The sequence below is a fragment of the Penicillium riverlandense genome, assembly GCF_028828495.1.
Source record: "Penicillium riverlandense strain IBT 135883 chromosome Unknown utg000003l_segment0_segment0, whole genome shotgun sequence".
In the NCBI taxonomy this organism is placed as follows: Eukaryota; Fungi; Ascomycota; class Eurotiomycetes; order Eurotiales; family Aspergillaceae; genus Penicillium; species Penicillium riverlandense.
Window position 1 is genome coordinate 498,815 of NW_026643196.1, and position 13,755 is coordinate 512,569.

The 13,755-nt window shown below is 51.9% G+C and overlaps 6 protein-coding genes across 6 annotated transcripts; 3 read left to right on the forward strand and 3 right to left on the reverse strand.

The window, feature by feature from the left end:
* Positions 1-510: 510 nt before the first annotated feature.
* On the forward strand, positions 511-1,387 carry N7474_003815 (acetate uptake transporter family protein; the record flags this gene model as incomplete). Its single annotated transcript, XM_057195230.1, has 2 exons — positions 511-791; positions 847-1,387. The coding sequence occupies 2 exons, from the start codon at positions 511-513 to the stop codon at positions 1,385-1,387; spliced, it is 822 nt and encodes a 273-aa protein (XP_057052626.1).
* Positions 1,388-1,513: 126 nt separating this feature from the next.
* On the forward strand, positions 1,514-3,143 carry N7474_003816 (uncharacterized protein; the record flags this gene model as incomplete). The annotated part of the gene is made up of 2 exons (XM_057195231.1): positions 1,514-1,547; positions 2,998-3,143. The coding sequence occupies 2 exons, from the start codon at positions 1,514-1,516 to the stop codon at positions 3,141-3,143; spliced, it is 180 nt and encodes a 59-aa protein (XP_057052627.1).
* Positions 3,144-3,176: 33 nt separating this feature from the next.
* Positions 3,177-5,234, reverse strand: N7474_003817 (uncharacterized protein; the record flags this gene model as incomplete). Its single annotated transcript, XM_057195232.1, has 1 exon — positions 3,177-5,234. One exon carries the CDS (start codon positions 5,232-5,234, stop codon positions 3,177-3,179), a length of 2,058 nt encoding a protein of 685 aa, XP_057052628.1.
* Positions 5,235-5,619: 385 nt separating this feature from the next.
* N7474_003818 (valine--tRNA ligase) lies at positions 5,620-8,959 on the reverse strand (the record flags this gene model as incomplete). The annotated part of the gene is made up of 4 exons (XM_057195233.1): positions 5,620-6,626; positions 6,679-8,688; positions 8,749-8,871; positions 8,929-8,959. The coding sequence occupies 4 exons, from the start codon at positions 8,957-8,959 to the stop codon at positions 5,620-5,622; spliced, it is 3,171 nt and encodes a 1,056-aa protein (XP_057052629.1).
* A 1,011-nt stretch (positions 8,960-9,970) lies between these two features.
* N7474_003819 (casein kinase II subunit alpha/alpha') lies at positions 9,971-11,160 on the reverse strand (the record flags this gene model as incomplete). The annotated part of the gene is made up of 4 exons (XM_057195234.1): positions 9,971-10,060; positions 10,112-10,531; positions 10,582-10,955; positions 11,046-11,160. The coding sequence occupies 4 exons, from the start codon at positions 11,158-11,160 to the stop codon at positions 9,971-9,973; spliced, it is 999 nt and encodes a 332-aa protein (XP_057052630.1).
* Positions 11,161-11,512: 352 nt separating this feature from the next.
* Positions 11,513-12,411, forward strand: N7474_003820 (ribonuclease P subunit p30 family protein; the record flags this gene model as incomplete). The annotated part of the gene is made up of 2 exons (XM_057195235.1): positions 11,513-11,588; positions 11,639-12,411. The coding sequence occupies 2 exons, from the start codon at positions 11,513-11,515 to the stop codon at positions 12,409-12,411; spliced, it is 849 nt and encodes a 282-aa protein (XP_057052631.1).
* Positions 12,412-13,755: the final 1,344 nt, after the last annotated feature.

Genomic DNA, 13,755 nt, shown 5'->3' on the forward strand with positions numbered 1-13,755 from the left:
TTTTGAACTCATGAGTCAGAGGTGCTTACAATGTCATTCCGGTTCCAACGAGGCATAGACTCGAGAGACGCCGCGCTACCGCTCTTGCTCTAATTTCTAATAGTCAATATCTCACGTTTCGCTCCACTTATTTGCATGACAATGGTTCTGAAAAAACGATGTCTATTTTTTGAGGTGGCCGGGCGACTAACTTTCCATGGATAAATGACAAAGCTCAGATGAAATTGGCGATACATTATCTATGGTTCCATCGCGGGGTTGAAATGGGGTTCGCCACTTATATGGTATGACATCAATCGAGGTTGCTGGAAAATGGAAAATGCAAGCGTCATCTCTTGTAAAAGCTTGTTGAGATCAGAGTACTCCGTCATTCATTTAAACCCCGGGCCGAACATGTAAAGCGATCTCAAGGTATATCTGCGCATCCCAGACGCCCAGGTCGAGCAACCGTGCCCTAAGTATAGATATTTATCTTTCTTACACAACACCACACTCTTCTGTTGTACCATTATGGCCGAACAAGAGAGCTCGACAGCTCAGGCCCCACCTGCGAACTGGGATCCCGAAAGGGGAGATGCTGAAAGAAAAGTGAACGGCGCCCGGGCGGATCGCAATCCCCATCAGGCCTATGTGTCACAGGTGCAAGATCCCAATGCGCCCCGTCCCCACCTGTCCACTGTGTCACAGGTGTCCCGCCCTGAGTTTATGAAGCTGGCAAACCCGGGTCCCCTTGGTTTGCTTGCATTCGCGATCACAACTTTTATAGTTGGTCTTTACGAATGCGGTGCTGGGTAGGCGTTGCTCAGATCTCTCTCCTGCTCTCCCCGGATGCCTAACTTTTCGCAGACTTCCTAACTCAAACCCCCAAGGCAATGTCGGTCCCAACCAGGCTTCTTTTGGAACTGTGGTGTTCATGGGTGGAACCGCTCAAGTTCTTGCTGGACTGATGGAATTTCGTGTCGGCAACACCTTTGGTGCCACGCTTCACACCTCTTACGGTGCATTCTGGCTGAGCTATGGAATGTTCTCTCTGCCAGAGATCGGTATCAAAGCCGCCTACAATGGTGACATGAGGGCATATAGTTTTGCTCTCGGAATTTACCTCATCATGTGGGGGTTTTTGACATTTTTGTTTCTCTTGGCCGCGCTCAAGACGAACGTCGCTATCCTGCTCGTCCTATTCTTCCTGTTCCTTGCCTACTTCTTTCTGTCCCTTGCCAACTTCACTCTTACTGAACATGCCACTGCCAGCCTACATCTGAACAAAACAGGTGGGGCTTTTGCCGTTATCTGCGCGGCCTGTGCGTTCTATGCTGGCGCGTCCGGTCTCATGCAACCCGAAACCACCTGGATCCGCTTCCCACTCGGCGAGATCCCGGTCGAATAAGTGACATGAGGTGAGGTTAATTTGAGATTGGACTATGCGCTTTCGCTGCTTGGAAAAAGTAATTGTTATGCGGCTGGGAACTGTGCGCCGACGTCGAGGTAATCTAATTTTGGTTGAATTTGGAGTATGGATGTTATTCAGTACTACTTTGCCATTCTAGGTATGCGATACTAATGGTATGGGAGTATTGTGTATCGCTTGTGGTTGCTTCTACTAGCAATAACCTTCAAAATAATTGACATAACCAGATTATTCGCTAGGTTTGCGATTTTGTCTATTTCTACTGTGTTTCCGTGGACTTAATTGCAATATTTAGCTCTTTTGTCAATTCCTTTCGATCAATCTTAATTTCGATGAGAATGCCATGAACCGGGAATCACTGGCTTTTGTGAACCTATCATACTGTACAATATATTTTTCTTTTTGTAACTTCGATAGAAGCGCGGCTGCCACAAGCCCACGGCCGTTCCAATCTCTCATGGACGATCAAATAGTCTGCATATTTGTTCAGTGGTATTAGTTTAACTTCCTTTGGAATGTTCAAGACAAGAGAATTACCATTTTTCAGCCATCCTACTATCATCTTGCCCGGCATACCTGCCCGGTAGGAAGTTATACTCATCATCCAGATTCTCCTTAGCGGGCAGAAGAGGTCCCCACTTCTTCTGAAACCCTTCCATGCGGCTTTTGAGACGTAATAAAATTGTCGAATTTTGCGGCTCCTTGGTGGAATTGAGCTCTTTGATACTACAGGTCGACTTCGTCTTACTCATTCTGCAACGAGAACCTTGCGAGATGAAGAGTAGGAAAATAAGCTTGAGGCGGGTTAACTGGTTTGATCTGGCTTTTTACTAGTACGCCTAGGTGTTTTCATAGAATAAAAGTACTGTTCAGAGGCTGTTCTGGTTATCGAGACATTCTTGCGGAACCACAAAGGCATAATATGGGATGACGTATTTGATCGAAAGCAAGTGGGCCCGTTTTCATTTAAGCGTCAGGACGATATTTTGACAAGTACTGGTCCAGTATCTGTTACGCTGGATTGCTATTGGCCCTCGTGAAGAGCAGGTTGACTTGACGTACCCCACTTAAAGTACAAAATATGGAGATAATTGGATATCTGGTTGGTCACGTTACTTCACTCGAGCTACAGGTAATGACGTCGTCTGGCTTCTATACGTCAATGACAAACCCATGGTTTTGTCATGAATATATCACTGGCTAGTGAAAGTATTGGACGAACTTGCTTCGACCTTTATGTACACTTTTACTAGCCGATACCATTTGACTGTCTTCACACCCAACGCGTTGGAATATGTCTCATGGTTAACTCCTGCCGTTCACCGAAAGGGATGGCGATCATCCAGAGTAAAATTAATTACTAGTAACTTATAGTACAGAGGTAGCTTAATCCTAAATAGGTTAATGAAATGCCTGAGGAAAGGTGGAGATGGGCCCATCTGCGGCTCCCCAGCACAGACGCCCGACCCAGCATTGTTGGCTCGACGAAGGTGCAATCATTTCCACATTTTGGTTAATCTACTGTCAAAGGTCCTTAGACAAAGTTTGTTGACCAAAAAAACAAGTTTGCAATCCCATCTCAGGAATAGGGGAGCAAGACACGTGGAAACAACTCCTGTATCTGTGCTCCCGCTGCTTTGAGAGCAATTTGCCCAAGGGGTTCCTGAGCCTTGGCGATGCAGGTGTTATTGGTTCCATGGTAACTCTTGGTGTTCTTGCGGGTTATTCGATATGATGCACATCGCTGTAGTATACTTATATTTCCAAGCTAAGGCTCCTCTGTCGCAAGGGGAAAGCTATGCCAATAATCCCACCACGGACCCTTCATTGATATTCTCGTCTTGAGCCAATCTTTTGCCGCAAGCTTGATCGCACCCTTCTGTCTCCGAGCTTTGTTTTTGTTAGGCCAAATGCGGCAAACGATCTCCCCGTGCCATCTGTGACAATACAAAGGAGCCCGGCGCATCTTCCACGTATTCTCACTGACTCCCACTTCATTGATCAGCAGCTCGCTGCGGTGAGAATAGCGCCAGTCACGTTTTACGAGCCACCTGTGTGCGAGCAAATTTGCAAAGCTCATATTATTGTGTTCGTTTACAACCTCAATGGCCAGTTCCTCAAGGAGTACATCCGAGCGCTTGCTTGACGAGATGGTATTAAAAATCCCGTTCATGAGGTCTTCGTCGACGGCGCTGTTGATCAATACTCTTCTGACATGTCCATTGCGGCTTCGGTAGAACGTGCCAATATTCCTCTTGGAGATCTGGTTGTCGAACTCGTCAAAGGATGGATCGGTAGGTGTTCCACCATGATATTCCATGTTCTCTGTCTCTATGAGTGCCGGGTCCGACGCGTTCAACGCCAATGTCAAGAATTTGAGGCGGCGTATGGTCCCTAGGGCTCGATATAAAGCCACCTCGGCCGCATCACCCTGCGAACGCTTGATTGTGATCTGTAATTCCTCCAAAAATGGACAGTGGCTTCCAATCTGGAGAATGCTGCTCTCGTTCAAGCAGTTCTGTGCTTTGCTAGTGCCTGACAGAACTAGTTTGCGCAAACGAGATCCATGCTGGTCTACCAGCGAATCCATGGAAACTAGGGGATGCCATCCCTCCAGATGTAGTTCCAATAATGGTGGTAGACTGCGCAGAAAGCGCAGAGAGGCCTGATAGAACTCGGGTGTCTTCGTCTCGCCCAAATTTATGAGAAAGGCCTGCAGCGATGGAAAAGAGAGGTTCATAGACCAATTATCCAATACCTCTGCCCCTGCTACACTTGACAGTTCTAGTCTTTCCAGAACAGAGAAATCCGTGTGGTCGGCCCATCCGGAAAGCGCGGTGTCTCTCAGCAAACCGGAACACTTGATTCTGAGCCATGTCAGTGCCGCAAGGGGAAGACGAGCCGCATCTTTCTCATCCGGAAATTTGTCCCATGAAGGATCTGACCAACTATTTGAGAGAGCAGTATAATGATCTTTATAATGCCAGTATACATCTTTCAATCTGGGCGCCAACCCCAGCACACGACGGAGAGCTTTCTTGTGGCCGAGTGATATAGGCAATGGCGTGTTCCTTCGCCGGGACCAGTTAGTCGTCATGATGCTGTACAGCGATGGCGATGTTATCAGCTTGTAATCGTAAGAATCGGTTGCATCTTCTTGGACGTTGCCGAGGTTGAACGTCTGTAAATGAAGCCGACAGCTAGGCTGGTAGTTATGTAGCGCATCAAGAAGACAGGGTGGGAATTGTTCATCTGGACGGTACACCAAATCCCTTAAGGCAGGTAGGTCCTTGATCAAACTGGCCACAGCTCCCCAGTGGCAGTCGTCTTTGTGGATGGATCCGCAATCCCTCAACGGAGGTACCTCCTCACTGAGACAACCGAACTGTGTCCACCGGAAATCTGAGCTATCGGACTGTCGGAGAACTTTCATTACCGGTTTCTCCCACTCATAGATCGGGTATTCCGGGGAATAAACGGGATGGGAATAGCTCGGTTGGCCGGTAATGAGGAGCCGACGAACATACGGGAGTGCGTCAGCCTGGCGAAGCTTTGTGGTCAGCTTTTCTGTCTGATCGGCCAGATCTCCGTGTTCCACCCGTATCTTGATATCATGGAAAAAGACGGATTTGATCGCTGGTTGGCACCAGGCCCAGTAGGTTTTGCTGGTAAGGGCAAGGTTCACAAGTGTTTGGGGGTCAGTTCTGGCGAGGGTACTGGCGATGAGCTCGAATACCTCTAGCGGGAGGTGGTCCAATGTATCAGACGAAAGGCCTGGCGCACCTGAGCCCGTTTTGCTTCCCCATGACCACTTCGACCTAGACATTATGCCGTGGATGTTAGTTGATACTGATAGACTGCCTAGATAATAATCAGTTGTGGTTTGTTGTCACCCCCGCGCTAACAAACGCGCCAAGCCTGGCGGTCCTCTTGAGTTCAAGTTGGAGGCTTGGATTCGGTGGCAGCATTAACTATTTCAATTGGTACAGAGAGCGACCGAAAATGCTTTCGAAATGGCGACGGCGGCGGTGGATTGTAAATTGTAATATATTGTTAAGGCTACTACACTTGGGCATAAATTGCTTAGTGAACAGCACCTACAGCTTACACAAATGTAGCGAGGATATTATGGATCAACCCGAACAGTCCATCTAGCACTGAAAGCGTCAGTTTTGTAGTTTATATATCTTTATAAACCCTACGCAGAACACTTATTCCAAGCGCAGCTTCTCAAACTCCTTAATCTGCTCCTCAAAGCGCGCAGCCTCGCTCTCCGCATCACGCAGGCGCTTCTCCTCCTGCTCCTGCACCTCAGGCTTAACCTTGTCCTTCCAACCAGGGGTGGCCATGATGCCCTGGCTTTTGCTCACAGTCTCGCGTGCCCGGGCTAGGTTCTCCTTTGCCTTCTCCTCCTGCTCAAGGGCAACCTCCTTCGAAACGCGGAGGTACACGGCGGCCTCGGCGCCCACGGCGGAGACGACGCACCCAGAGGGAGGGGCCTTGTTCTCTGGTCCAAGGATGGACACCTCGCCGAGGGTTTTGCCGCCCAGGGACTTGATGCTGTTCACCTCCTCGGAGACGGTGGCGTGGCTGGTTGCGTCGTAGGTTTGGATGATCACGTCGCCCTTTGTCTTGACATCGTACTGCGACAGGATGGAGCGGATGACCTTGGACGTGTTCAGGATAAGCTCATAGGCTCTCTCAGCAGCGGGGTCGTGGAATTCATCCCGGAACTCAGGGAACGCAGCCTTCATGATCGAGATCGTCTTGTCATCGGGTCGGCGGGGAAGGCGCTGCCACAGATACTCGGTGACGAAGGGCATGATGGGGTGGATCAGGGTCAGGGCACCCTCCAGTGCGGTGTACAGGGTCTGCTTGGCGGACTCCTGGGTCTCGGCTGAGGCATCGGCGGCGAGTAGGTACTTGGAGTTCTCGATGAACACGTCGCACAGCTGGCCGTACCAGTACTGGTAAGAGAGGGAGGCTGCGACGGAGAACTCGCGCGCCTCGAGAGCCTCATTCATCTCCTTCGCGGCGACATTGAGCTTGTGCAAGATCCACCGCTCCGAGAGGGACTCGTGGCCGGTCTTGCTAGGGGTAGCCTGGGGCTTGAAGTCATCACCCAGCTTGCCAAGGACGAACTTGGTAGCCTGGTAGATTTTGTTGCAGAAACGGCGGTATCCGTGGATGACCTGGATATCAAAGGCGATATCGCCACCTGGAAGGAAACAATTAGCACGAGGGATATAAAGTTGATGGACAAAACATACCGCCAGTAGTGTAAGAGACGAGAGCGAAGCGAAGCGCGTCAGCACCACACTCGGGAATACCCTTGGGGAAGGCCTTCTTCTGATACTTGGTGGCAGTGGCAACCTCCTTATCAGCCAAGTTACCAAGGAGCAGCTTAGCGTGGAGATCCTGCAGCTGAATACCCTCCATAACGTCCAGAGGGTCAACAACATTGCCCAGAGACTTGGACATCTTTCGGCCCTCGGAGTCTCGGATCAGGGAGTGGCAGTAGACCTCCTTGAAAGGAATCTTGCCAGTCATCTTGATGCCCAGCATGATCATACGAGCAACCCAGAAGAACAGGATATCCCAGCCGGTCTCCAGCACAGAGGTCGGGTAAAGGTTCTCGAAGTCGTGAGTCTGGCGAGGCCATCCCAGAGTGGAGAAGGGCCACAGGCCAGAAGAGAACCAGGTGTCAAGCACATCCGGGTCTCTCACGAGCGAAAACTTTTTGCCAGGGAACTTGGCCTCGGCCTTCTTCTGGGCATCCTCCTCAGTGCGGCCAGTGACCCAGAGGTTACCATCGCTGTCATCGCCCTCCTCGCCTTCGATCTTCACGAAGTAAGCAGGAGCCTGGTGGCCCCACCAGAGTTGGCGGGACAGACACCAGTCGTTCAGATTGCGCATCCAGCGGAAGTAGCTCTTCTCAGCGCTCTCCGGCCGGATGATGATCTCGCCATCCTCGACAGCCTTGATGGCAGGTCCAGCAAGGCTCTCCATCTTCATCCACCACTGCGGCTTCAGAATAGGTTCGATCACATCATTGGACTTGTTGCAGCGCGGAATCTTCATGGGGTTGTTCTCCCACTTGACATACAGACCCTTCTCCTTCAGGGCATTGATGACCGCGTAACGAGCATCGAAACGCTTCATGCCAGCAAAGGGACCACCATTTTTGTTGAAGGTACCATCGTCGTTCATGACAGAGATGAACTCAAGGTTGTGTTCTTTTCCACGGTTGAAATCGTTGAAGTCATGGGCAGGAGTGATCTTCACGGCACCAGTACCAAATTCAGGATCCACGCCCTCATCAGGCACAATGGGGAGCAGCCGGTCCACGAACGGATGGCGGGCGAATTTGCCGATCAGGTGCTGGTAACGCTTGTCGTTGGGGTGCACGGCAATACCAGTGTCGCCAACCATGGTCTCCGGACGGGTGGTAGCGACCTCAAGGCGCTCCTTGGTACCATCCATCTCGTAGCAGAAGTGCGTCAGAACACCGAACTCGACCTTGCGCTCATAGCCTGGCACGTCGAGAAGCGTGCGACCCTCGACCTCTTTGTTGTCGACCTCCAGGTTGGACAATGAAGTGTTCAGGGCCACACACCAGTTGACCAGGCGGTTAGCACGGTAGATGATACCCTCCTCATGGAGGCGCACGAAGGTCTCCGTGACAGCAGCCGACAGATTGGGGTCCATGGTGAAAGCCTCACGAGACCAGTCGAACGAGCCACCGACTCTCTGCAGAGCGTTCTTAATGTTGCTGTGGTACTCGTCCTTCCAGTTCCAAATCAACTTCGTCATAGCCTCGCGACCCAGGTCGTGACGAGTCTTCTTCTCCTTCTTCCACAGCATCTTCTCGACAACGCTCTGCGTCGAGATACCGGCGTGATCCATCCCAGGCAGCCACAGGGTAGTCTTGCCCTTCATTCGTTGCCAACGGATCATGGTGTCTTGCAGAGCGTTCGTCAGGGCATGGCCCATGTGCAGAGAACCGGTGACATTGGGAGGCGGGATCGGAATGACGAACGAGCCCTGGGGTTTGACCTTGCCGTCAGGTCCAAACTCGGGCTTGAACAGATCGCGCTCTTCCCACCACTGGTACCGAGAGTCCTCAATGACCTTGGGGTCATACGCGTCCGTTGTCTTCTCCTTCTCCACCTTGGGGGCCTTCTTGTCGGCTTTGGGCGCTGCCGGCTTGGTGGCTGCGGCCTTGGCCTGCTTCTCTGCGAACTTCTTCGCCTTCTCGGCCTTCTTTCGTTCGCGCTCCACTAGATATTCCCTCAATGTCAGCAAGAGACCTCCCTCTTTCCCGCATGGTTGTCACTTACGCTCCTTCTCGCTCTTCACCTTGGGCGCGGCGGCATCCTTGATCGCGCCGTCGGCAATCTGGTTGCGCGTTTGGTCGTCAGCCTGAGGGGGCCGGTCAGTCATGGTGCTGGAGGGTTCCCCAACTGTGTTCAGAATGGATCATTAGTATCGGCGCGTGCGGCGTGAGTCATTATACGCACCGGGATTGGGGGAGGCAGAGTCCTGAGACATCCTGGAGAATGATCGATAGGTCGGAGTAAATCTCCAAGGCGCCGATCGCGCCACGAATCGCCGGATGAGTATCTTGAAGAAGGAAGTGGGATCAGGGGAGGGATTGGATGTGGTTGTGCGAAAATGCGGGCAAATAAAATTGAAGGCGGCGGGGCGGGAGGCGGTGGAGAAACCCAGCACGACCGGGACCACGACTATAGGGTTAGGTTACTTGACTGTCACCCAGTTTGTCTCGGTCCGGGGATCACTCATCAGTTTGTTGCTTTCCTCAATCTCGAAGATAAGTCGATCATGTCCTAGTCACGTGACTGTGCGGGAGCCGGAAGGTGATCTGAGCTGCGTGGGTCGATACACCTATGGACTAGATGAGGTCGCTAGATCTACCTCGGAGATGGATAGTAATAGGCGTTACGTTGCAATGCATTGTCTCTCTTCAACCCCCACGAAGAATCATCGTCAAGCCCCATGTTCACCCCCAAAACAGACCGTCGCTCCTTGAATGTGCAGGTGTATCCAAGACAGCGGAACAGCAAAAGACAGCAAAAGGAATTAAAGCAAGCAGTGCGAAAGACGGGGGCAGAGGGAAAGCCTCATAGCACAAAGGGAAAAGAAAGAAGAAGGCATCGCTTTACAATTAGACAGTATGAGAGAGAAGAGATGATGCCCTGGTCTAAAGTCGACAACGGATCGGGTGTCCGGAAAACGCCAAAAGAGCCGAGGCATGGGTGGGCCTGGGGTCGACCCAACAGATTAGATGTCATGTCCTTGTCATCAACGTCGTCTCTGTTCGGTTACTCGGTTCACTTCGTCGCAGCCACTTGCTCGAGTGGGTTGCGTGGATCATCCTCCTGTCGTGTTCTCAATCATTATTGGCCCGTTTTCAGTAGCGGCGTAGATGTAGCTGGGAAAGGAAAACAAATGAATATGCCGTGGTTCCGGGGATAGCGGGAGCGGAGAACAAAAAGACGGAGAATTTGCAGATAGAAGCTAGGAAAGCCACATGGGAGGCATTCAGGACTGGACCACGTTGTTCCGTTGTGCGTCCGCGCGCACCGGGTCAAAGTACTGGTGGGCCATGGCCTCCTGAGCCGTCAAGCGTTCCTACAGGGTGGGTCAGCATCATGCCAGAGAATTCGTCGGATCGAAACGTACCGCATGGTCATATCGCAGCAGCTTGTCAAGGAAATCAATTGCCTCCTCGCTGACGAAGCGCTGGTTTTCTGCCGTGACAAAAGAGTGCCACGGCTTACGAGGGAAGCGAGAGAGAATCTCGTCATACTGCGGGTCCAGCTCAATGTCGTACTTGTCCAGGTACTCGAAAAGCTCCTCGGTTCCGAGGACCTTGGCGATTTTGACCAATTGGTCCGAGTTGCTGTTGCCATGGAAGAAAGGCTCCTTGCGGAAAATCATGGAAGCAAACATGGCGCCCAGGGACCACATGTCCAAGGAGTAGTCGTATTCCTGGAAGTCCACAAGCAGCTCCGGGCCCTTGAAGTACCGAGAGGCCACTCGCACGTTGTACTCGGTTCCCTTGTGATAGAATTCGGCGAGACCCCAATCGATCAGCCGGAGCTAGACAAATGTCAGGTCAAACATGCCAGAGAAAAGGATCCACAACTTACCTTCCGTTTCTCATGGTCGATCATCACATTGTGTGGCTTAACATCTCGGTGCATGATACCCTTGCTGTGGCAGAAATCCAGCGCCTTCAGCAGCTCATAGACGTAGAACCGGACATCGTAGTCGGTGAAGCGCGGGTATAGCGTCCGGAAGTCGGTGTTGTTGACGGCTTCGAAGACCAGACTTGGGGTTTTGCTCTGGTTGTCGCGAACGACATCCAGCAGGGCCACGACATTGGGACCTCCGGCAAGGTTCTGGAGGATCTTGATCTCTCGCTTGATCTTCTTCTTCTTGACGGGCTTGAGCACCTTGATAACGCACTTCTGGTAGTTGATAATGTTGATGCCCTCGAACACTTCGGAGTACTTTCCTCGGCCTAGGTGAGGGGAATCAGCAACAGAGGTTCAACACCATTGTGGCAGGTGATGATGCCACAGGTGGATAAGCATTTCGATCGGGGAATTACCTATCTTGCGGACCACCTCGTAGTTCTCGAGCACACCCCAGGAGATATTCACACTGTCGTAGTCCCAGTAGGACCGCGGCATGTGCTCGTTGACATCGGCATAGACACGCGCCATGGTGCTCGGCTGCCGAGTCCCACAATCGAAAACGAAAGGCGGCGGGGGACGAGAAGGGCGACCGTGCGACCCCTGAGAAGAGGAGCTGGAGGGGAAAGAGACAGAGCTGGACCACTGTTGGATGCCCGGCAACGAGATTGGTCTCAAAGAGCGATGCGCGAAGGCAATGGGGGAAGATAGACCAGGTGGGATATTACGCGGGTGATCAGAGTGGGAATCACGGGATCTGCTGTGGTGGGGAGGGGGGATCCCGGAGAAACCTTGATCCGTCAGGTTTAAACAGTCAAGCTAAAAACAAGCTGCTCCTTCTGCAACCCACCAGGCAAGTCGGCCGGCTTTAAAAGGCCTCGCCATGTTCTACGACCTGAATGTCCCTTACAGCCCGGATGATCCGGAGCTGTCTGCCACTCTGGACTTCCTCGCCGAGTGTCAGTCATTCCCATCTCCCCCAGACCACATGAGAGACTGACTTGCTTAGTGGGTTACACCACCGTTGCCCTGTCTCAAACGATCAGCGGCAAGCTCCCTCCGAGCCTCACCCCTCCTCCTTTACCCCCAAATCCGCCCAAATCCCTTCGGCTGCTGACCCGCCTGAACCTAACGCTATCCGATCCCGCGCAGAATCAGCGGCTCGCGTCTCTGACGGGAAGCTATGACCTGGTCGCCCTTCGTCCTACCAACGAAAAGGCTCTGTTGAATGCGTGCACCAGCCTTGAATGTGATGTGATCTCGCTAGACCTCTCGGTCCGACTGCCCTTCTATTTCAAATTCAAGATGTTGTCCGCTGCGATATCACGTGGCGTTCGTTTGGAGATTTGCTACGGCCCGGGGGTCACAGGAAGCGGTCTCGATGCCCGCCGAAACCTGATTGGTAATGCCACGGCCCTGATCCGCGCAACACGAGGCCGAGGCATTATTGTGTCCAGTGAGGCCCGCAAGGCTTTGGGTCTCCGCGGGCCGTGGGACGTGATCAACCTGTCTTGCGTCTGGGGGCTGTCACAGGAGCGTGGCAAGGAGGCTATCTGCGAAGAGGCGAGGAAGGTGACCGCGCTGGCCAAGCTCAAGCGTACGAGTTGGCGGGGGATCGTCGACGTTGTCCATGGTGGGGAGAAGAAACATGACGAGGCGGGACAGAAACAAAAGAATACTGCCCCGTCGGAGACTGGTGCCGAGAACCTCAAGCGCAAAGCATCACTCAGCTCTGAAGTTGTTGCCGAAGAGACCGAGAAACCCTTGTCAAAAGAGAGATGAAGCGGCGGGCGAAGAAGGCTCGATTGGCAGCCGGAATTGAAGATGCTGGCTGAACGTGACTCGTCCAGCCGGATGATCACCCTGACGATCCTCCTGCGTCTATTTGATAAAGACCCCGTGGCAGCTGCTGCCCTTGGCTTGCGATTTGTCCGCTGGGCTGAGCAGTCTTTCTGTTGCCATGTGCCTGGCGCTGATGGAGCTCCTCAAGATATGTCTTCTTTTTGGCTGCCAACTTCCATCGCCGCTAAGGAATCCCTCTGCGCCATGGCTTATTACCTCTGCACCCAATTCAAGTGCAGCGCGGGGTCCGCTATGCTTCCCGCTCAACTATATGAGCGCATGGCAGGAAGCCATTGAAGGATGGGCAGCAACTGAAGCACCAAGACAGGTAGCTGCGGCCGACACGATGCCCTCTCGTGTGGATGGACACATTCATGTACAACATATGACCGCAGCGTATTATTTTTTGTTGCGAACCCGAAAATTCGTCATGAATGTCTAGATAAGCACCTCCGAATATACGTCTCTGTTTGTTTTCCTGATAGTGTAGTACCTTCGAATATTGAGGCCTGTTTGATAACCATACATCATCGAAACCACTCATTGACTGGTTTCACTTTGAACAAGATGATGCAGGACTTTGATCCTAGCACCTGTCTCTAGCCCTAAGCTTGGCATCTTAGATAACCATCGCCAAGTTGCATCTTGAATGCAACTTGACGTGCTCGGCACATGATGTTACATCTCTATCAGTTTAAATACACTCTGGCGTCGATCGAAGGGTAAACCCGGAAGAATCTCATCCGGGCCAAGCACAAGGATTTGGTGTTGAAAGAGGGGCAAGCCCTACTCCTCCGCATCCGCTTACAAGAGGAGCATTATTATTGATCATCAGTGTTTTACAGTGATTCGACCAATCTCCGACTTGATTATTTAGTTTCTCCACAATTGCCTTTGGTATATCCACCAATACTCTTTGTCCGGACCTCAGGGTGCCGCTTCCCAAAAGTTGGCGCCCGATACAAGCCTTGGTGGTTAACGCAATTTTCCCATTTCCTATCTAACTCCTTTGCATAATTTCACATGAGAAATTCCTCCACGGTAGAACAAATACCCCGGCCCGCATTTCTTTGGGCAGCTGCCAAACTCAAGGTACCAAGTCCGCTGAGAATGCGTCATATCCAAGCTGTGCCTGGTAGGTCAACGCCTGGTCAAAATCTCCAGGTATCGCTAGAAGGCTTACCGTGTTTCCAAATTCTTTCATGGAACCCAAATCAAGAGTGCTTTCGGGATTCCGAAGTCTATTTCTTATTTGTCTGGGTTGATGAGAAGATGGACTCGTCG